This window comes from Hemitrygon akajei, chromosome 2 (assembly GCF_048418815.1).
Source record: "Hemitrygon akajei chromosome 2, sHemAka1.3, whole genome shotgun sequence".
NCBI lineage: Eukaryota > Metazoa > Chordata > Chondrichthyes > Myliobatiformes > Dasyatidae > Hemitrygon > Hemitrygon akajei.
Window position 1 is genome coordinate 133,986,710 of NC_133125.1, and position 24,733 is coordinate 134,011,442.

General features: G+C 41.1%; 1 protein-coding gene across 2 annotated transcripts in view; it reads left to right on the top strand.

The window, feature by feature from the left end:
* Positions 1–24,733, top strand: part of LOC140715792 (kelch-like protein 1) — a 401,409-nt gene that overhangs the window by 182,361 nt on the left and 194,315 nt on the right. For both annotated transcript variants that reach the window (XM_073028187.1, XM_073028195.1), the window contains one exon: positions 18,673–18,809. In XM_073028187.1, the coding sequence (XP_072884288.1) occupies positions 18,673–18,809 (137 nt within the window). The remainder of the gene's footprint in view (positions 1–18,672; positions 18,810–24,733) is intronic.

Below are 24,733 nucleotides of genomic sequence, written 5' to 3' on the forward strand. Positions count from 1 at the left end.
CTTCAATTTCCTTTCAGTCTTCATGTTGATCTTGACCCTATACATGTGCTTAACAAGCCAGCATCACTCACTTCCTTCCTGTTGACTACAATAAGGAAACATAATTTCTTTCCACTGTATCTTCTCTAAATTCTAGGCCATTAGATTCCATTCAGTTCATTTATCTTTGGAAATTTCTTCTGTATGGGGAAAAAACACAGTTGAATTCAAGCTGCCAGAAGACAAGACTTGCAAAATTTCAAGTCAAGTCAAGTCACTTTTTATTGTCATTTCGACCATAACTGCTGGTAGAGTACACAGTAAAAATGAGGCAATGTTTTTCAGGACTATGGTGCTACATGAAACAATACAAAAACTACACTGAACTATGTAAATCAACACAAAAATGACACTAGACTACAGACCTACCCAGGACTGCATAAAGTAACACAGAACAGTGTTACTAATGAACAGTTATAAATAATAAACATGACAATAGGCACAACAGAGGTCAGTAGGTTGGTAGTCCGATAGCTTGGGGGAAAATCTGTCACATAAAAAATCAGCTGAATGATGGCGTCCGGGATTCCGTCCATTTCTGTACTCCCGCTGAGTATTTTGTTAACACAGATGTAGTCCAATTTAATGTCCATTGGAGAGCGGAATGGATGGGAGAGCTGGCTGGCTAGGGCTTGCTTTATTTCCTGGCACGGACCCCTGCCTGCTCGCCTCGCTTCCGCTTCCTCACACACCGCTTACGACGTCCCCACCTCCGGCCACTGGCATCAGGCGATTCCGAGGACCGCAGGCCTGATTCCCTCAGCAAGCCGAGGTCGCGCAATCTAACCAGCAGATTTTCATGAAGGTTTGTTTTTGGGCGATCTCAGTATTGTAGCAGTATCTGGCGATGGTAGATAGTCGCTCTGTTATCCATTGCCCTAAATCCTAACTGTGCCTTCAATTTTAATCAAAAAACTAAATTAAAGGCCACTGCTGCCGTGTGCCGCGCCACCTAGTGTTCACCAAGTGAGCACAGGTTAATCTCTCCAACATAAGATGTGGAGAACCAGAGAAGGAACATTGTGATGTATATTTACTTTCTAGGACCATAGAAGATTTTTGCTAAACTCAGCTTTCTAGCACAGTGGAAAGACATATCCAAAGGGTCAGAGTCGTTAGTGCTAAAGTTAAACTTTAACAACTGTTCCTTCCTCAGCTTCCTGTGTTAAACAGGAACAAATCTCCATTTCATAATTTAAATTGCAAACAATAATCAATTTGAAGTTGGAATCCTGGTGAAGGGTCTTGGCCTGAAACGTCAACTGCTTACTCTTTTCCATAGATGCTGCTTACCCTGCTGTGCTGCTCCAGCATTCTGTGTCTATTGATTTGGCTTTCCAGCATCTGCAGATTTTCTCTTGATAGTGAAGTTGGAGGCGCAGCTTTGCAAAATGAAGTGACTCAATGACTTCTTGTCTCCGTTAGCCAAACACAAGACAAAGAGGTTATGTCACATAACATATCCAGCACGGTTATAAGTTGGAACACATTAGGAAATTTGCAGATGCTGGAAAGTCAAGCAGCACACACAAAATGCTGGTGGAACGCAGCAGGCCAGGCAGCATCTATAGGAAGAAGTACAGTTGAAATTTCAGGCTGACACCCTTCGTCAGGACTAACAGAAAAAAGAGATAGTAAGAGATTTGAAAGTGGGAGGGGGATGGGGAGACCCGAAATGATAGGAGAAGACAGGAGGGGGAGGGAGAGATGGTTATAAGTTGGGATGTTTGTGTACTGTGAGGTTCAACTCTCACAGCATTAATTGTGCATGTTTAAAATCTCTGTTGTGAGAAGTTTTACCATTTGTGAAAGTTACTTTGTTGCAGCAAAGGTATCTGGAAAACATAATCTGCAGATGATTTCATCTTGTAGAAAGGAGTATAAATATCTGAAGGATCGAAGATCGTTAGGAATGACAAGGAAAATGACAGATAGAAGGGGTTACAGAAAGAAGAGCTAGAATTCATTCCTCAGCCTACAGTTTCTGTGACAGATGACTCATTCATCTGGAACTCATTGTTGTGTTCTTCTACTTCATAAGATTTGTACCTGTGCGTGGAAATCCTTTGTAGTCTGTAAATATTTTGTAATTCATAAATCCTGGAGCGCCTGAGTTACAGGGAGAGGATTGGCCAGGCTAGGTCTTTATTGCTTGGTTTGTCAAAGAATGAGGGGCAACCCCAAATCTTCATTTAAAATGATGAGAAATGTGGGTAAGTTGAGTGATAACAGTCAGTATAGAAGAATCCAAAATTAGAGGGTATAGCAACACACATACAATACTGGAGGATCTCTGCAGACCAAGTGGCATCTATGGAAAAAAAACAGTACAGTCGATGTTTCAAGCTGAGACCCTTCAACAGGACTGGAGAAATAAGATGAGGTGTTTGTTAGAGGGTATATATTTGAGTGAAGAAGTAACCTAAGGGGCATCAATTTCACACAAAAGGTATTGAGTACAGGGAACGAGCTGCCAGATGAAGAGGTTGAGGATGGTACAATAGTATCATTTAAAAAGCATTTAGATAGGTACGTGGAAGGGCAGCTCTTGGACAGATATGAGTTAAATGCAGGAAATTAAGACTAGCTTGGGAAGGGGAAGTATGATCAGCATTGACTCATTGGCCTGAGAGGGCCACATTTATGCTGTATTACTCTACCTCTATTCTGAAGATCTAGCATAAAAGCAGTAGTACAATAAGGCCACGTGCATGCTATCTAGAAAATCCATTGCATCTGCTTGCTAATACTTCTTCAGAGGCATGTCCTGACTCCAAGATGAAGCATTTGAGATGGACAAGGACTTTGGACATTGTTTTCAACTTTTCCTCTGAGTTCTACACTATCCTGACAAGGAAATATTTATATTGGTTGTTCCTTCTTTGTCACTGGGTCAACAGTATTCTAGTAGCACCTTTATCCACTGCAGAGGGTGGTCCGGTAAAATCTTCAGGGAAGAATAAGTAAAAACCTTGTGAATCAGAATCAGGTTTATTGATAATAAACCTGTATTTACTGATAATACACAATCTGAGGCCACAAACCAGGCACGCCCAGGATCCTCTTCAGTTTGCGTATAAGGAGAAGGTGGGAGTGGAGGATGCTATCACGTATTTGCTGCACAAATCACTCTCTCACCTAGAGGGGGTCAGTTGTGCTGTGAGGATTACATTCCTTGACTTCTCTAGTGCCTTTAACACCATCCAGCCCAAGATCTTAAGGCACAAACTAACAGAGATGGGAGTAGACTCTCACATGGTGGATTGGATAGTGGACTACTTGACAGATAGACCTCAGTATGTGCGGTTGGGAGACTGTAGGTCTGACACGGTGGTCAGCAGCACAGGGGCGCCACAGGGAACCGTACTCTCTCCGGTCCTGTTCACCCTGTACACATCAGACTTCCAATATAACTCGGAGTCCTGCCATGTGCAGAAGTTCGCTGATGACACGGCCATAGTGGGGTGTGTCAGGAATGGACAGGAGGAGAAGTATAGGAAACTGATACAGGACTTTGTGATATGGTGCAATTCAAACTACCTGCGTCTCAATATCACCAAGACCAAGGAGATGGTGGTGGACTTTAGGAGATCTAGGCCTCATATGGAGCCAGTGATCATTAATGGAGAATGTGTGGAGCAGGTTAAGACCTACAAGTATCTGGGAGTACAGATAGACGAGAAGCTAGACTGGACTGCCAACACAGATGCCTTGTGCAGGAAGGCACAGAGTCGACTGTACTTCCTAAGAAGGTTGGCGTCATTCAATGTCTGTAGTGAGATGCTGAAGATGTTCTATAGGTCAGTTGTGGAGAGCGCCCTCTTCTTTGAGGTGGCGTGTTGGGGAGGAAGCATTAAGAAGAGGGACGCCTCACGTCTTAATAAGCTGGTAAGGAAGGCAGGCTCTGTCGTGGGCAAAGTACTGGAGAGTTTAACATCGGTAACTGAGCGAAGGGCGCTGAGTAGGCTACGGTCAATTATGGATAACTCTGAACATCCTCTACATAGCACCATCCAGAGACAGAGAAGCAGTTTCAGCGACAGGTTACTATCGATGCAATGCTCCTCAGACAGGATGAAGAGGTCAATACTCCCCAATGTCATTAGGCTTTACAATTCTACCGCCAGGACTTAAGAACTTTTTAAAAGCTATTATTAATGCTTTTTGAGATAGTGATTTAGATGTATATCATATTTTTTTACTGAGTTAAGTATTGTATGTAATTAGTTTTGCTACAACAAGTGTATGGGACATTGGAAAAAAGTTGAATTTCCCCATGGGGATGAATAAAGTATCTATCTATCTATCTATCTATCTATTGTCACTCTCGTTAGTTGTGAACTTTATTGCTTTCTGGCAGCAGTACAGTGTAGGCAAAACAAATTATGATAATTTACAATTAAAACATAAATAACGCAAAAGAGGCTTGTTCATAGGTTCCTGGTATCATTCAGAGATCTGACGGCAGAGGGAAAGAAGCTGTTCCTAAAACATTGAGTGTGAGTTCCTCCCTTACGTCTGTAATGAGAAGAGGACATGTCCCAGTCAGTGAGGGTCTTTAATGATGGATGCCACCTTCCTGAGGCACTGCCTTTTGAAGATGTCCTCAATGGTGGCAAAGCTGGTAGCAGTGAAGCAGCTGGCTGAGTCCACAACTCTCTGAAGCCTCTTATGGTCCTATATATTGGTGCCTCCAGATGGTGATGAAACTAGTCAGAGTGCTCTCCACAGTACGTCTGTAGAGAATTGCTGGAGGCTTTGATTACAAGCCAAATCTCCTCTACCTTCTAATGAAGTGTGTGCTGCTGGAGTGCCTTCACTATAATCTCATCAATGCGGTCTGCTCAGGATGGATCCTCGGAGATATCGACGCACAGGAGCTTAAAGCTGCTCACCCTCTCCACTGAACTTTGATCTGGTTTGACATCATAAATACATAGCTATGGCTTTCAAATGCAGTGCTGTTGCTCACACCAAAGAAGCACTTTCAGAATTGGAATCAGGTTTAATATCACCGGCATATGTCATGAAATTCGTTAACTTTATAGCAGCGGTAGTAAAATGCAATGCAAGATGAATAAGTATAGAGATAAAAACTGAGTTACAGAAGTATGTATGTCTATGAAATAGTAAGTTAAAATAAGTAGAGCAAAAATAAAACCTTGTAGCTGGATAAAATAACAGACAGGCATCAGAATGGGAGAAACAGAGAGGCTGACAATGTCATTCGTTTGACTTGTCTAAATCACCTCAAGGAAAATGTGGCCGTTTACTTTTGTCCCAATTTCATATCAGATGGACACACTGATTGACAGCTAAAGAACTTTGCTACTTTCTAAAAGGTCACAAAGAAGGTGATCCCCTTCACCCTTGGAAATACCAGATCGTTTCAATCCATAGTGCTTGATAATTGCTCTCTTCCCCCCCCCCCCCCCACCCCTTGCAGCAGTATAGTAGCTCAAATGCAAATGTGAAAGGAATCATCTGTGAAGGTGGAGCATTATCCTCCTTTGTGATGCTCTAGCTACTGACAATTCTTTGGATATTTCCTGATTCTCTGATTTCCTTTAAGATCATCCTTTGGAAATCTGACTTTTCAACCTTCTTTTTGGTTGCTACTCCTGATGTGTCTGTCTTTGGAGCAACATGAATTTCTTTATATAGCCTTTCTGAGGTGCTCTGAGACATCACTGGGAGCTGATGCTGCAGTAGGCCACATAGTGTACATCAGCTGACTGAGACTTTCAGTGATGTAAATATCTATAAGGAACTCTTGCTGGAAGTGCTGCTACCTTGTTATTAGTAATAAATAATTTAACCACGATGTAAGAGTAAATCAAAGCAGCAGAAGAGTTTAGTACTTGGCAATCTGGTGAGGTGACTAGGCCTTTCCTGACACTGTGCAAGAAAATGTTTGTGTTGCCACAATACACATCCCCATTTAGAGCCTTTGGTGATATCACGTGTCACGTGTAAGAGCGTGATTGGACAGAGTTCAGAGCATGCGCAGAAATGACAGAACGATCGAGAAGCTTGTATGTTAAAACGTGGTTGCTGTTTGCTGTTAATAAAAAAGTTCTAGTTACGTTCTTCCAGAATTTGTTTCTTTATGAGTAACCCATGGTACGTATAAAGAACACAACATGGTGTCAGAAGTTGGTCTGGAAGAATAATACATTCGCTAAACACTGGAGAAGCGAATATAATCGAATAAAAAGAGTGCAAACTTTTTAGTGTTTGCTAACGGCTTTACAAATTAAAGGGTTGCAGCTTCCGAAAACACTTCAGCTGTCTGGTAATGTGGCAGAGAACTGGAGAAGATTTAAACAGCGGTTTGAAATTTATTTATCAGCGATCGCAGCAGATAAAAAATCAGAAAAAACGAAAGCAGCAATCCTACTCCACGTAATAGGGGACAACGCAATTGAGGTAAATAACCATTTAAATTTTGAGAATGGAAGTAATTTGAATCTAAAAGTGATCATTGACAAGTTTGAAGCATTTTTTATATCAAAGCGCAATGTGAGATATGAATGGTACAAACTCTTTATGTGCAAACAGAAAGCTGGTCAAGCAATTGATCAATTTGTTACCGAGTTGAGAAACTGCAGTAAAACTTGCGAGTTTGCAGAGCTGATGGACCCTCTCATTAAAGACAGAATTGTTTGCGGCATTCTGGATAATGCTCTGAGAGAAAGACTCTTAAGAGAACCAGATGTAAATTTGGAAAAAGCTTTGATTCTCTGCAAAGCTTTGGAAACCATAAAGTCACAGGCTAAAGAGCTTTTTATTGGGAACTGCAGAGTACACGCTGTTAATAACCGCAAACACGTTAGAAAAAATAATGAAGTGACAATGAAACCGACAGAGAGCCAGACTTCATCTGAAAGAAAGGAACTTTGTGATCACTGTGGGCGGCAACACCAACCTAAAAAGTGTCCAACATATGGAAAAATGTGCAATCACTGCAGTAAGAGTAATAATTTTTCATGCTGTTCGGAAGTAGAAAGGAAATAAAACACATAAATGCAGTTCTTGAAAGTGAACGTGAGGAGATTTATATAGATGTGCTTTGTGCAAACAAAGTAAGAATGCAAACTGTAAGAATGCAAAGTAAGAATGGACTATGCAACTGCAAGTGAACCAAAACATTCTGTTTAAACTAGATACTGGAGCACAAATAAATGTTCTTGCAGAATCTGAGTTTAATGCATTAAAGCCAAGACCGAAATTACATCAGACAAATATAAAAGTGACTGGATATTCAGGTGCAGACATTCCAGTTAAAGGAACATGTGTGGCAAAAGTATCACACAAAAATATTGTGCACAGGCTTTCATTTGTGGTGGTGCCAAAAATGTACAGTCAATACTGGGTTTATCTGCCTGTGAGAGACTGAATTTGGTGAAAAGAGTCTTAGTCCTGGACATTGACACAGAGTCAGAATACAGTGACTCGATGAAAGAGCGAGAGAGAACAGAATTTGATTCCAACGCAGCAAAAGTAAAAGAAGTCATAAAGAAAAACCCAGACCCATCCCTTTGTTACCAGCATCTGACAAAGCATTGCCACAAACACCAAACTTGCCAGTACAGTACAATACAGATCTGAAGCCAAAGAGTGACAAGAATCAGGATCCAACTGAAGAAGTGAAAGCACAAGTGAAGGACTTGAGAAGTTTTATTGAACTGATGAAGTCTCAGCATAAAAAAGAGATTACACAGTTAATGAATGAATTGTGATTTCTTCTCAAAGACCTCAAGAAAGAGCCAACTTCAGAGTTTCAGTTAACTGATGCAGACCAGATGAAACATGAAAATAACAACGAAACACAAGAACTGCGCGAACCGCTTAGAAGGTCTACTCGTGTTTGTAAACCCCCAGAGAGACTGATAGAGACAGGTTAAATTATGCATTTTTTGATTAATGTTGCTAATTGTTTTTTTCTTTTCAAGGAAAGAAAGATATGGTAATATCACATGTCACGTGTAAGAACATGATTGGACAGAGTTCGGAGCATGTGCAGGAATGACAGAATGATCGAGAAGCTTGTATGTGAAAATGTAGTTGTTTTCTGTTAAATAAAAGTTTTAGTTATGTTCTTCCAGAATATGTTTCTTTATGAGTAATCCATGGTATGTATAAAGAGCACAACAGACCTCACTTAACATTCCCTACTATGTAAAATAAATGCTTCCTGGAGAACTTTCAATTAAGTCCCTTCCAGGCAGTTAGTCTTGTTTAACACATACAGTCTTTCCAGACTGAGTTCATCAATACTCACTTCACATTTCCCTTTGTAAGCTCAGCTCCTGATTTACTTGTTACACGTGTGTTCCTCAGAAATTAAAATAATCCACTCCTGACCTTTGTGACTGATCACCTTCTTTGTGACCTTTTTCAAAGCATCAGAGATCTTTAGCTGTCAATCAATATGTCTATTTGATAAGAAATCGGGACAAGAACAAGCGGACATATTTTCCTTGAAGTGATTTAGACAGGTCAAACTAATGATATTGTCAAACTCTCTGTGTCCCATTCTAATGCCTGTCTGTTATTTGATCCGATGACATGCTTCAGGTAGGTTAAAACACAGGCTATAAAGGTTTATTTCCAGCCCAGTAACTGCTTGTCATTTTTTTTAACTTTAAAGCACTTAAAATTGGAACACAAGCTGATTGCACTTTGCAGATCTTGAGGAAGATGCTTCCATTTATGATAGAGGAGATCACGTTGACCTGTTTTATATTAATGGAATTATTTTGATTCCTTCCTTAATTACCTGATCAGCATTCTAAATTTTTAATAATGTGTCGCAAAATATAAAAGAACCATTCACTATGTTTGGCTTTCACTTTGTTAACTTTATCCTTGGTATTTTGGATTTTTTATTTATTATAAACTCATTAAAAATGTAACATCTGGCTCAGTACGTTGCAACTAAGTGAAGGCAGCATGGATGAGTTATTGCAGTGCATTTTTGTGGATGATACTCTGGGGTTCTGAGGTAGAGTGGTGTGAGATTGGTTGGGATGACTTATTTTCCACTACTGGGAGTGAGTAGTAATTGCCTAAAGCCCTTACGGTTAGTGATCAATTGGAAAACCACACTTGGAACACTGTTCAAGTGAAAAGTAGCATTAAATTTGATGAAAACCAACAAAACGAGGCATTTATCCCTCTGAGCACTATGATGAATACAACAGAGCAGAGATTAAGTTAGAACAAATTTGTTAGGAAATAAAAATTTAAAAATAAGTAACACGTTTAAGCAATTAAAAATAACAACATTTATCAAAATAACACTTTCTAAAATCAATTTTGGGGGTTGAGTATTTTTCCTCAGTAATGCCATCAACTGGGGTTTATTTGCTGCTTCCAAATTGGGATTCCAGAGGTTGGGTGAGAGTCACTGCCTTGACATCAAGGCAGAGTGTAGCTGAAAGGCATTCTGGAAAGTTTGGCATCAAACCATTGCTATTACCTTACAACCATTAGGCTCCTGGACTAATGTAAATAACTTCACTCGCCTCAACTCTGAACTGATTCCACAACCTACAGACTCACTCTGAAGGACTCCACAACTCTTGTTCTCAGTATTTAATTTTCTTTTCTATTTGCACAATTTGCCTTCTTTTGCACTGTGCTTGTTTGTTGGTCTTTATTTATGTATATTTACCTCAATCTTTATTTCCTGTAAATGCCTGCAATAAAATTAAACTCAAGGTTTTTTATGGTGACATATTGATGCACCATCAATAACTCTCTCTGAGACGTAAAGGCGAGATATCGGCTTTTATTGACTGGAAGAAAGAACAAGCAGTGGTTGACCACCATACTACATCCTGGAGACTGAGAGGCCGGGCCCAGGCCTCAATCGCCTTTATACAGGGGTCCGTGGGAGGAGCCACAGGAGCAGTCAGCAGGGGGCGTGTCCAGACAGGTATATGTAGTTCACCACACATATATGCACTTTGATAATACATTTACTTTGACATTGACAAAGAAAAAGCACCGCAGGGATTAAATTGTATAAGGTGATGAGAAGCACTGATTGTGTGAATAGTTAAAGACTTTTTCCCAGGGCTGAAATGGCTAATATGAGAGGGTACAGTTTTAAGGTGCTTGGAAGTACATACAGAGGAGATGTCAGGAGTAAGTTTTTTAAACAAAGAGTGGTGAGTACGTGGAATGTCCTGCTGGTGACGGAGGTGGATGCAGATACGATAGGGTCTTTTAAGAGACTCCTGGCTAGGTATATGGAGCTTAGAAAAATAGAGGGTTGTGGGTAACCCTAGGTAATTTCTATAGTAAGGACATGTTCGGCACAGCATTGTGAGCCAAAGGGCCTGTATTGTGCTTGTAAGCTTTCTAGATTTCTATTCTATACCTGACACAAAGTAAGGTAGCTGTGAGTAGTGGAGATCAATCATTCCATCCCCAAGATATTGGTGTAAGAGTTACTTAGGCCTGTGTCTTAAGCCCAGTCATCTTCAACAGTCTCATCAATGATAATTTTTTCATTATAACACCAGAAATTAAGGACTTTCACTGATCTTCAATTCCATTCACACTTCCTCAGCAATATACTGTCCTTGGCTGGGTGAAGCACTGACAACTCGGAATCATCCAGGCAGTCAGCTTTATTGGCAACTGATTCACCTTGTAGAATTCACACCAGAACATAGTAGCTGTAGTGTGTACCATCTACAGAATGCACTCCAGTAACTTTACCTGGCTAGTCTGACATTCCATCCCCAACCTTGGTCTGGCAATTGCTCTGGCCAGGACCACAGGAAGCTGCAGAGAGTTGTGGACTGTGCTCACCACAGCATGGACACTAGCCTCGCAGCCACGGACTCTCTCTGCACTTCTCACTGCTTCAGTAAAGCACTCAACATAATCAAAGAGTCTGCTCACCCCATCCATTCCCACTTCTCACACATCCCAATAGGCAGATGATCAAATTTCTGAAAGATATACCATCAGGGTCAAGGGCAGCTTCTATCCTGTTGCTATAATACTGTTTAATCAGTCCCCTAGTACAATAGGATGGACTCATGGTCGGCTGGTGGCGCAGTGACATCAGTGCTGGTCTCCGGAACGGAGGTTCCCGGGTTTGAATCCAGTCGGGCCGTTCCCGAGTACACTTTCCATCCATGCGGGTTGAATGTTGAGCTTGCAACTCGACCTCATAAAATAAAGAAAAATACTGCAAAATGTCTGTGAGAGGAGTGGTGCGCCACACAGCCTTTAGTTCCGCGCCTTGTAAGGTATGCAAATGCCCAACACTGGCCTCCCAGGCGTCATCATCTTGTTGCTACTATCTATCTTGTTATTTGTCCTTGCATCTTAATGTCTGACTGTACTGCACTCTCTCTGTTATTGGTAACGCTCTATTTTGCATTCTGTTATTGTTTTCCCTTGCAACATCTTAATGCACTGTTGTGGTGAAGTAACCTGTATGGGTGGCATGTAAAACAAAGCTTCTCACTATACCACATGGTACATGATGTAATAATAAAACATGTTACCAATCCTGTCACCTCTACAACCATGAAGGACAGGGTGATGTGGAATACCACCGCCAGCAGATTTTCCTCTAATTCGCGCAATGTTCTGACTTGAAAATTTATCACTGGTCCTTCACTAATGCTGAGTCTTGATCCTGCAATTCTTCTCTTGGTGACACTGTGCAGATAACTTTGTTGGAACTGCAGCAACAGTTCAGGTAGCTCACCACCACATTCTTCTGGGCATTTGGGAATGGGCAATTAACGGTGGATTTTGCAGACACTCTCAGATCCTGGATAATAGATGAGAAATATTGGCCAACTCTGAGGAAGCTTAAGGGTTACTTTTGGAGGTATGACCTCCTCCTAGAGTTCACAGAAACAGGCCCATCAACACAACTACTTCATGTCATTTTGATGCCTGCTTATGTTAATCCAATTTGCATATATTATGCCTGTGTCACTTTACTCCTTTCTTATTGAATTGATCTTTAAATGGTATAATATTACCTAATTCAAACCATCTGTTGAAACCAGCTTGTTCCATTTGCTCACCATTCCCTGTGTGAAAAATTTGCCCCTCAGAACTTATTTAAAATTTTCCCCCTCTTAGCTTAAAGTTGTGTCCTCCAGTTTTAAATGCCCCCTCTCTAGGGAAAAGGCTCAGAGTATCATAAACACAAGAGATTCTGTAGATGCTGGATTTTAGAGCAACACACAGAAAATGCTGGAGGAACTCAGCAGGCCAGATAGCTTCTATGGAAATTAATAAGCAGGTGATGTGTTGGGCGAACACTCTTCTTCAGGACAGGAAAGAAAAGGGGGAGATGCCAAAATAAGGTGGTGGGGGCTTGGAAGAAGAATAAACTAGAATGTGATGGGAGTGAGTCTGGGTGAGCATGTGGTCGATGAGTTGGAGAACAGCAGAGGTCACAGAGGGGGATCAGTGAGAGAGGGTCACACTGAACTTCTTTTGAAGAGACAATTTAAACTTATCCAAGATAGGTATACCTCAAAGATGTTCTGAATATCTATCTTAACTTTGCTCATAATTTTATAAATCTTCTTGAGATCACTTTTCAACCTTCTAGGTTCCAGTGAGAGCAAGCCCAACCTATCCAATATCTCCTTTATAAGTAAAGCCCTATGGTCCAGGCAATGTACTGTTATACAGCAATGTAGCAGTGATAAAGGCCTTTTGGCACACCCAGTCAATGCTGACACCGATTTCTAAATTAGAGTGTACAACCCACATCCCTCCAAGCCTTGCTCCTTCAGGTACCTCTTCAATTGCTTCTTAAATGATACTGCTGCACCTGCCTCAAACACTTCTTCTAGCAACATCCAGGACATGCTCTTGCGTAACTCTTCCTGTCTGTATCTGAACCTGACCCTGAGATTATGGTGGCTAAGAAATTTGATAGAGCTACTCCTGATCATGAGAGGTTTAGGTGGAATAAACAGAGAGAATCTGTTCCTTTACTAATGGTCAAAGACTAAGGACATGTATTTAAAATGGTCAAAGACTAAGGACATGTATTTAAAATGCTGATATAACGGTACAAATATGAGGCAAGTAGATAGATAGTGTATTTACCGGAGGAGTTACATATCAGGAATTCAGTTCCCCTACCCGTGATAGAAACAGAATTCTATTGAATATTGTATATTGAATGGGCTCCTGGAAGGGAATAACTTGTAAAGTTATAGGAAAGAATAGGGAATGTGACTGATGGGATTGCTCTGTGAGAAACTAGCATATGCTTGTTGGGCTGAATAGCCAAAATGTATCATGAAAATAACCAAAAAAAAGTGCAACAAAGGCTCAAGTGGGGAAAATACTCAGCAGGTTATGTGCGGGTAAAGAAATAAGGTCAATTTTTCAGGTTGAAGACTTGTCAGAACTGGGATGGAGACAAAAGAAAATTATTAAGCTACAGGAAGTATGGGCAAAGGGGTGTCTTCAATTGTGGTGATCATAATGATAAGCTGTAAGCACGTTTATCTGGTCATTGAGTGAATGGGAGCAGTTGGAGAATGAGACCACTGACTAAAGAACACAGATGAAAGAATGTGGGAGTTGCAAAATGCAGATCAGGAGAGTATGGACGACATGTCAAACTGAATATGTCCTTCACTCCCATAAGCAAAATCTATAACACAACACAACACACTTTTTTAGCCACCTTAATTGGAATATTGCCAACCGTGCATATGTTCTCCACAAAAATGAAACTGGCTTGATTCTCACAATTCACTGCCTGTATTCTGTGTAAAAATAAACTATTGTTCCAGTCTTTCCCCAGCATTTTTTCAATGCATCTGTGCCGTGCTTTCAGCAAGACTGCTTTCTTTCTATTTATTGTCCATTATTTCTTAAGATTACTAATCCTCCATCTTTACAGTCATCTATTGGTTGATTTTGCCTGTAAGTAGGAAAGTAACATAAAAATCTCTTGATATTGTAACTGTATTTTAATGAATAGCATATAAAACATGTAAGACTGGCATAAAAGACTGATATAAAGCAGAATTACTGAAAGTACAGAGAGAGAGAAAAGAAACTAGCTTTGTCATTCATAGAAAAGAATATAGGTACAGTACATTTGATGTTTGAATTTAATATTACAGGGGCTGGCTTGAATTTAATATTACAGAAGTGGATGCTCATCATGTACTATGGAAACTATTTCATGCAGAAACTTTGAAAGTTTACTTTTCATGTGTCATGAAATATTTTCTGTTTAATGGGTTACGTTTGAGAGTAATGAAAATTTTATTTCATCTTCAAATGTCAGTATATTTTTTTATTTTTAATTGTTTATAATCAACATTGAGGCAGTATCAAAGTAGAAATGGAAATCAAAGGAACTCAAATGCAGTAAGTGTAAAGTAAAACAGAAAATGCTGGAAACATTCAGCAGGTAAGACAGCATCTGTGGAAGGAGAAACATATTTAATGTACAACCTCTTACTCAGTGTTAGTAAAACCAAGGAGTTGATTATTGACTTCAGGAGGTACGGGAACCAGTCCTCATCGGGGGATCAGCCTGAAGAGCAATATTAAATTCCTCAGTGTTTTCATTTCAGAGAACCTGTCCTGGGCTCAGCATGTAAGTGCAATTGCTAAGAAATCACAGCAGCAGCTCAATTTCCTTCGGAGTTTACGAAGACTTTGACATGACATCTAAAACTTGACAAACTTCTATAGATGCATAGTGCAAAGTATATTGACTAACTTCATTACAGCCTTCCCTTCCCTTCCCACCATTGAGCACATCTACAAGGAGGCTGCTACAGCAAAGCAGCATACATTATCAGTGGCCTCCACCACAAAGTTCATGATCTCTTCTCACTACTGCCATCAGGAAGAAGGGAAAAGGAGCCTCAGGACCTATACTACCATGTTCAGGAACAGTTACTACCCCTCAACCATTAGGCTCTCAAGCCAAAGGGGATAACTTCACTCAGCTTCACTTGGCCCATTATTGAACTGTTCCCACAACCAATGGACTCGTTTTCAAGGACTGTTCATCTCATGTTCTTGATATTTTTGCTTATTTATTTGTTGTTACTATTTCTGCTCTTTTATCTTTGTACACTGGTTCTCTGCACTGTTGAGTGTGGTCTACTGTTGATACTATCATGGTTATTGAATTTACTGAGTATGACCACATGGAAATGAATCTCAGGGTTGGATATGGTGACATTTATGAATTTTGATAATAAATTTGCTTTCAACTTTATTAATAAAGGTCTTTGACTCAGCATATTAACTCTTTCTCTTCCCGTTGATACTGACTGATTTGTGGAGTATTTCCAGCATTTTTGGTTTATATTATTGAAATAGAAATGTAACTAAAAATTTTTGGCCCCTGCAATGATTTCCTTTTGTATAACAGAAAATAGATATTAAAAAAAAATAGCATATGCATTTTGTCCACATAGCCCACATTAGAATCTTGTGATATTCCAGTGACTATGCAAAAGTGGATGAAATTTTAACTTTAGGGGTGAAGTGAATTTTAGCTGAAGGAATGGTGCCAAAAGGGATTAGAACTTGACATCGATTGGAAGCAAAACTCAAAAGGGTTTATGATTCTGGTCATCGCTTTAACCTTAGCTTGTCAGTAAGAGGGATAATAGAAGTTGGCCCCATTGTTTGTATTTTGGTAATTGTTCACTTTGGTGGTTTAATCAACAGGAATGTTATTTGTAGAACTTTAATATTGCTGCACAAGTGGAGGTATCATCACCTGAAAATTCCACTGCATTTTAGGCTGTGTGATCAATAGATTCACTGAGCACATAATCAGCCCTTCCATTCACTATGTCCATACAAATCATCTTTATACTAATTCCATTTCCCATCTACTGTAGGTTTCTATACCTTGGTCATTCAAATGCTTGTCCTGATACCTCTAAATTTATTTATTCATTTAGACATATGGCACAGAACAGGCCCTTCGAGCCCAGTGAGCTGTAACGTCCAGCAACCCATCATATTTACACCACTAAATCACACGAGAATTTACAATGAAAAATTAACCTACTAACCAGTATATGTTTGGACAGTTGGAGGAAACCCATGCAGTCAGGTGGAGGACGTACAAGCTCTTTACAGACGATGTTGAAATTGAACTCTGAACTCCGATGTAATAGTGTTGCGCTAACTGCTATGTTACCATGGCACTGTGAAAGACTTTTCCTCCACCATCATCTCAAGTAGTGAGTTCCAATTTGAGCCAACTTCTGAGTGGAAAAGTTCTTTTTCAGATCCCCTTTAAGCTTTCTAACTCTTCCCCCAAACTGGTATGCAATGGTCTCAATGTGATACAACAGCAATGGCAAGTAGATAAAAATCGTTATGCATCCGGGGCCTGTCTGGGGCTTCTATATAAAGTTACTAGCTGCTTATTTATGAGGCAGAAGACGTGCCTTTCAAATTAAGATTATAAGACATAGGAGCAGAATTAGGCCATTCAGCCCATCAAGTCTGTTCTGCCATTCCATCATGGCTGATCTTGGAGCCTACTCAACCCCATATTCCTGCGTTCTCACCATATCCTTTGATGCCCTGACTGATCAGGAAATGCTCAACTTCCGCCTTAAATATACCCACCCACTTGGCCTCCACAACCGCCTATGGCAGAGCATTCCATGTATTCACTATCATGTCTTCACTTTCCCTAAAAAGCTCAAGGTCATCGAGCTGCAGCTCCAGTTCCTAACACGATCTCTAAGAAGTTCATCTCGATGCACCTGATGCAGATGTGACCATCGGGAAGGCTGTAAGTTTCCTGGAATTCCCATGTCTGGCACCCAGAACAGAACACTGGCAGTGCAGATGTACCCCCTATTCTCTCAAGAGTTAACTCAGAGAATAAGAAATAAAGAATGAACTTACCTACTTAAATTGCCTCCATCTCTACCCACCAAAGCCTTGCTACTTTGACTCAGGCTATTCCGTCGACAGCTGCTCCCATGATGACCACTCTGCTAGGCAAAATCTCTCTGTTATAAAGACTGGCTTTTTAAAGCTCTTCACTGGACCTACAAGGGGTTGCTTCTGTTAGATCTGCATAGTACTCCAATACTCATCTCCCTCTCCAATCGACAACTCCTGTTGAAAAGCTTCCTGTTTTTTAAAGTTCTTCACTGGACCTGCACAGGAACGCTTCTGTTACATCTGTGCAGTACTCCAATTCTCAGTCTCCCACCCCTTCCCCCTCCCTCTCTCCCTTCCTTCATCCTTTTGGTCTGAGGTTGGATGTGAGTTAATCAGGAACGTGGAGGGAAGCAGAGTGGCACTCTGTGAACAAAATTGAGTATGTAGACAACAGGGAGATCAGGAGCTGTCCTGAGAATTAGGGATGTGGTGAGGAGCAGACCAGCAGACTGGGTAGGGTAGTCATGAAAATGAGAAATGAAGGCATGAGGCTTAGGAGACTGAAGAAAGACTTTACTGAGGTGTACAACATCATGAGGAACATAGATAGGGTGAATGCACACAGTCTTCTGCCCAGGATGGAGAAATCATGAAAAAGAGAATGGTGTTTCTGTAGGAATTTGAGAGGCAACTTTTCTTACAAAGAAGGTTGTCTGTACATGAAATAGACTGTGAGAGGATGTGGCTGTGACAGGCAAATGACAACATTTAAAAGGCATTTTTATTTATTTATTGAGATATAGCATGGAATTCCTCAAGTCCTTCAAGCTTCATCACCCAACAATAATTTGCAGAGTTAGATGGGTAGGAAAAGTTTAGAAGGGTATGGGGGTGATCATAGGCAAGTGGGACAAGCTTGGATTGGATTTTTGGTTGGTGTGGACCATTTGAGCTGAAGGTCCTGTTTCCTCGCTGACTGATTCTAAAACTTTATAGCTACTCAGCACAGGGTCATTTGCCCTGGGATTGTCCACTAAAACATCCCCTACAACCCTTCATGGTTAGTGTTGAACAGGGGAATTATGTTTCTGGGTCATAGAGAGCACCAGCTCAGTGATTGTGCCCTTTGACCCATTGAGTCCATGTTGACTATCCTGAACCATTTATTTTCTTATCATTTACATTAACAACCATCGACCCTTCCCCCATATTCTATAACTCAACCATAAAGTGTCTATACCCATTTAATCTACCATCTGCATCTGGAGGAAGCGCATGCAAGAAGAACAGGCAAACTCCACTCAGAGAGCATCCACTGTGTTTTTAATGCAGAAATTGTGCTGGAGCCATAAAAGTTCTCCCAACAGGAACTGTTGATCAAAGTTGACATCTTAACCTGAAAATGTATTTATATGTGATTTACTCTGGATTAAATCTTGTTTTTTATTGCATAGTACTTTAATGCCATAACATTTCCAGGCATACTGTACATCTTGGATACATGAAGTAAATATGGCTTGATGTTTAGCATGATAAATGGAAATGTTATTATCTTAATAACCAGTCACTTTATTTCTCAATAAAGGTTACAATTACCTGAAAGACTTTATAGTCCCAGAGTTGTGCCTTTTAAGTTTTGTTTTCAAGCAATGCATTCCTTCAGTTAAATCCTCACAACCAATTAAAAATGAATTAATTTAGCTCACTCCTTGTTGTAATTTGTTTTTACAGACTCGTTCTTAGTGCTGTTTCAGACTATTTCGCTGCCATGTTCACAAGTGATGTTTGTGAAGCAAAACAAGAGGAAATCAAAATGGAGGGGATAGATCCCACTGCACTCTGGGATCTCGTCCAATTTGCTTACACAGGTAAGCACATAAATGTAAACAGACAGGTGATGGAAATGCTTAGCAAGTCAGGTAATATCTGAGGAGGGAGAAACACCGTGGCATTCTTGTCACTGGGAGGTGTCTTCCCCTGACTGGAAGCTTTGGACTACATTACATGGATGGACGTATAGGACTGGGATGATGAGGAATCCCTTCAGTTTGTGGGATATGAATCTCTGTTTTCTTTATCCACTGATTCTTGTGGATGCTCAGCATTTGGTGTTGAAATGAATAGATTTTTTGCAGACTTCAGGATAATCTAGAAATTGGGATTGAAAGAGAATGGGCTTGTGACATGGAGTCAGTTGCAATCTTGTTCCATGGTAGATCCATCTGAAGGGGCCAAATGGACTCATCCTGAGGGTTCTGAAGTTCTTATATTTCAGGTAAATGACCTTCAACTGGTCATCATGAAAGTTAATTGATCTGAAACATGATCTCCCTCTACTGGTGCTGCCTGACCTTTTGAGTATCTCCAGGATTTTATTTGTTCTATATTTTTGATTTCTAACATTGACACTATATTGCTTTGATATGATTTGCATTGAAAATGTGATTTCCCTGGAGTCAAAAATAATCATTAGAACATAGCACTTAAAACAATGCAGTACAGTAAGGGCTTTTGGGGGGTATGGTGTTGTGCCAATGATTAACCTACTGTAGTGTTCTCGCTCAGGTGTAAGAGAACGCTGAACTAAACACCGAGGTAAACCGTAGTCAATGAAGACAGGATCGCAGTAAGATTAACCGTTTACTGTTCACTCTTCCACATTAATGTATGGTGAAAACTGGTGATAAAACAATACAAAATGTATACAGTATTTGTTTCCTTCTTGATATCACATTTACATTGTAAATACTTGCAAAAGTAAAACTACAACAACTACATTACATTAAAGTGCAACATACAGTCAGAATCTACCTACAGCACTGACTGCTTTAAATACACTTCAACACAAACTATCCGCAACTCTTTAACTAACGAAAACATAAACCTTATCAACCGTCATTACTTTTAACAGAATCAGCATTAACATTTTTAATTCAACACATCAATTATCTCATGAACTTACGGCGTTGCTTCACTGATGTTTCTAGTGCATAGAAAGAAAACTTTTCTTGCACTGATCCTGCACATGTGAGCCCCCTCCTTCCCATTTCTCCAAACCGGTATTTTCCCACAAGACGCGGCGAAACCGGGTGTGACATCATCGCATGCCGCGATATATCACAGACAATGAATTTACTTTAAACAATCCTAACTTTAACTAGAAAATGCTAACAAACGAATTACTAAAGCGAAAATATTATAAACTAAACAAATGCCATAAAGGCAACACACCTACTCAACAAACAATCTAATCCCAATCTAGGCTGCCCATAACCCTCCATTTCTCTTTCATCCATTTAATAGTTTCTTAATTGCCACTAAAGTATCAGCCTTGGTTTTTTTTTGCGCATGAGGGGAGGGGAGTTTGTTGTTCTCATTACCATTTACACTATTTGTTTTTTTTGTGCATGGGAGGGGTTATGTTTTTTTTTAATGGTTCCATGGTTTTCTTTGTTTCATAGCTGTCGGTAGAGAAAATGAATCTCAGGATTGTACATTTTGATGACAAATGTACTTTTATCTTTGAACTTTACCACTATCCCCAGCATTGTGTTCACTCACTTACCATGTGAAGAAGATCTACCTCTTTACGAAGTGTAAAAGACCTACCTCTGACATGTCCCCTAAGTTTTCCTCACTCACCTTAACAGGATGTCCTCTGGTGTTAGCCATTGCTTCCCTGGGTAAACTTTGTTGATTGTAAGTAGATTAGCATAGTAGTGCAACAGTTAGTGCTGCTGTTTGACAGTTCCATCAATCAAGGATTGATCCTGATCTCTAGATTTGTCCATGTGGACTTCACATGTTCTCCCTGGCCCTGTGTGGATTTCCTCTTGGTGCTGTAACTCCTAAGATATACTGGAAGTTCAGCTGGCTAGAAACATAGAAAACCTACAGCACAATACAAGCCCTTCGGCCCACAAAGTTGTGCCGAACATGCCCTACTGTGAGCTGGCTTCAGTTAATTGTAAAAGGATCAAAAGGGAGTTGATAGGTGTTTGCAACAAGGTGCAAGACTCTATAAGAAGATGGGAATGAAGTGAATGAGGTTGTTCTCCTGGGACACAGCATAGATCTATTGGGCAGATTAACCTCCTCTTGTATCATGATAGGTGCAAGAATTTCTTTATGGCTTGCTATGTTCAAAGGTATTTGCTATTAAAGATATAGATGGCCTTCTTACAATGTGTGTTTCCATAATGAGAGTTGGTTATACCACGATCAACTGATTAGGAAACCCTAGTGGAATTAAGCAGCCACATAGGTTGGTCGAGAAAACCTATTTCAAGCTGTGCTTTGAAGGCAGCTACTGGTTGCTCTGTTAACCAGATTTTTCTATTATGTGAAGTTTTCCAGGAACATAACTGTCATGTGATGGCAGAAGTATCGGTATTTCAAATCATAGTCACAGAGTGGCAGAGCACTGAATCAGACCCATTGGCTGAATGAGACCACAGGGGCATCGAGAACTAATCCACCTTATTCTCACACTGAACCCATTTTCTTCCTCCTGCATTTCAAATATAAAGTGACATATATTGTCACATGCAAAAGTACACGTATGCACAGGTGCAATGAAAAGCGTACTGCAGCAGCATCACATGTACATAGTGTCAGATAAGCAGCATTTACAGGAAAAAGATAATCTAAATATAAATGGATGATTTCCTTCAAGTCCTGAGATCTACCATGCACTCACACACTAGGGGTGATTTGTAATAACTAATTAACAAACCAACCTGGGCAGCTTTGGAATGTGGGAGGAAACCAGAACACCCAGAGGACACGAGGAAACCTACAGACGTTGGAAATTCAAGCAACACACACAAAATGCTGGTGGAACGCAGCAGGCCAGGCAGCATTGATAGGGAGAAGTACAGTCGACGTTTCAGGCTGAGACCCTTCGTCAGGACTAACTGAAAGAAGAGATAGTAAGAGATTTGAAAGTGGGGAGGGGGAGGGGGAGATCTCATATGGACACCCATATGGTCACAGGAAAAACAGACTCCACACAGAGATTCCAGTGCTCAGGATCACTGGCACAGTGTATCGATGCAGCTACAAAGAAAGCACAACAGGAGCTATATTTCATTAGAAGTTTGAGGAGATTTGTTATATCACCTGAAACACTCAAAAATTTCTATAGATGTACCATGGAGAGCATTCTAACTGACTGCCTCACTGTTTGGCATGGGGGTGGGGGTTGGGTGGCTAATCCAGAGGATCGAAGTAAGCTGCAGAGAGTTGTAAACTAACTCAGCTCCATCATGAGCACTAAGCCTTCATAGTATCCAGGACATCTTCAAGGAGCGATGCCTCAGAAAGGCAGCGCGCATCATTAAGGACCCTCAACACCAGGACATGCTTTGTTCTCATTGCAGCTATCAGGAAGGAGGTACAGAAATGTGAAGGCACACACTCAGTGATTCAGGAACAACTTCTTCCCCTCTGCCATCTGATTTCTGAATGGACATTGAACTCATAATCGCTTTTTTATTTTTTGCACCACTTATTTAATTTAAATATATATATGTGTGTGTGTATACATACTATATATACATATATATACACACACACATACATATATACACATACATATGTTTGTATATATATATAGATAGATATCCATATCTATTTACTGTGATTCATAGGTCTTTTCTCTATTATAATGTATTGCATTGTACTGGTGTCGTTAAGTTAACAAATTTCACGAGATACAGTATGCCGATGATTTCGAACTTGATTCTGATTCTGATTACCAGCTGTACAACTAGACAGCACAAAAAAATTTTAGTCTTTTAATGACTTCCGCCTAATTTACAAGCAAAGGTAAAAGAGATTATTGCACTAGGCCATATGCATTCAATCATTTAGTGTTAATTGTGTGACTGTTAATAGACTTTGTCAGCATCATTTCACTTTGGAAATTTGACCAGGCACTTCTTGTTATGAGCTAAACTGAAACAAATTTGTTGCAGATTACAGACATTGCTGGCACTGCTCTCTGTGAATATTGGACGACATATCCCTGGCGAGCTTGTTATTGGGTATTCCAAGGACATTAAGATTTAACAATCCTATGCATGGCTCTTTCACTATGAGAAGTCACATTTGTATCTTTTCTTCTTGGGCTATTCCTGCGGAGCTCAAGCCTCCTCCTACGACTGACATCCTCACTCTCTCAAAAGTTTCAAAGGGTTCAAAGGTACATTTAATGCCAGAAAAATGTATCCAATAAATATCCTGAAATGCTTTTTCATCTCAACCATCCACGAAAACAGAGGAGTGCCCCCAAAGAATGAATGATAGTTAAATGTTAGAACACCAAAGTCCCCACCAGCTCTCCTCCCTCCTGTGTGTAAATGGCAGCAATCAACAATCCTCCCTCCCTCCACTGGCAAAAAATGTGTGAGCAAGGCAACAGTAAAGACACAGATTTGCAGTACTGATGCACCATCAATAATTCTCTCTGAGACGTAAAGGCGAGATATCGGCTTTTATTGACTGGAAGAAGGAACAAGCAGTGGTTGACCACCATACTACATCCTGGAGACCGACAGGCCGGGCCCAGGCCTCAATCGCCTTTATACCGGGGTCTGTGGGAGGAGCCACGGTCAGTGGGAGGGGCCACAGGAGCAGTCAGCAGGGGGCGTGTCCAGACAAGTATATGTAGTTCACCACATTCACCACATTCACATACTTTGTTTTAAAAGAGAGACCCCACGGGGCGAAGTTTCTTACAAGTATATTTACAGGTTAATTCTGTCAGGTGGTCGAATCTGTCGCTGCGATCTACGTAGCACCGGCTGTGATTGCACAGGTGCCGGTGGTGATTGCACCGGAGACGGTGGTTGTGCTGGTTCCGGCCTAACTGGAGGTGTCAGCACACTAGGCGTCAGTGATCCCTCATGCGTGTGCGAGGCACCTGGTATATGCGCGTACAAGACGCCCGGTATAGGAGTGTCATGAGGAGTCTGTGTAGGGCTCGGTGTGCGCTGTGTCACCTCGGGTACAGGGTTCATAGTTACCGTGGAGTGTTCGGGGTAGTGGTCTGCTGCTCCTGCGGGCACCAGGTCGCGGACGGAGAACGTGTTCTCCCGCCCATCAGGTAAGACCACGTAGGCATACTGGGGGTTCGCATGTAGAAGGTGAACCCTCTCGACCAGCGGGGAGTATTTATTGCTCCTCACATGTTTCCGGAGCAGCACTGGCCCTGGGGACGTCAGCCAAGCTGGTAGGGTGGTCCCAGTGACAGACTTCCTGGGAAAAGAGAATAGGCGCTCGTGAGGGGTGGCATTGGTGGATGTACATAACAGGGAGAGGATAGAGTGGAGTGTCTCGGAGGGGACCTCCTGCCAGTGAGAGACCGGCAACCCTTTTGACTTAAGGGCTAAAAGTGTGGCCTTCCACACTGTGGCATTCTCCCTCTCCACCTGTCCATTCCCCCGGGCATTATAACTCGTGGTTCGACTAGTAGCAATGCCCCTAGCCAGCAGGTACTGGCGCAGCTCGTCACTCATAAAGGAGGACCCTCTATCACTGTGGATATAGCAGGGATATCCGAACAGAGTGAAGAGCTGGCGCAGGGCTTTTATGACGGACGTGGTAGTGGTGTCGGGGCAGGGGATGGCAAAGGGGAACCGCGAGTATCGTTGATAATGTTGAGAAAGTAGACATTGTGGTCGGTGGAGGGAAGGGGGCCCTTAAAGTCAACACTCAGTCACTCAAAGGGGCAGGTGGCCTTGATAAGTTGCGCCTTGTCAGGACGGTAGAAGTGCGGTTTGCACTCAGC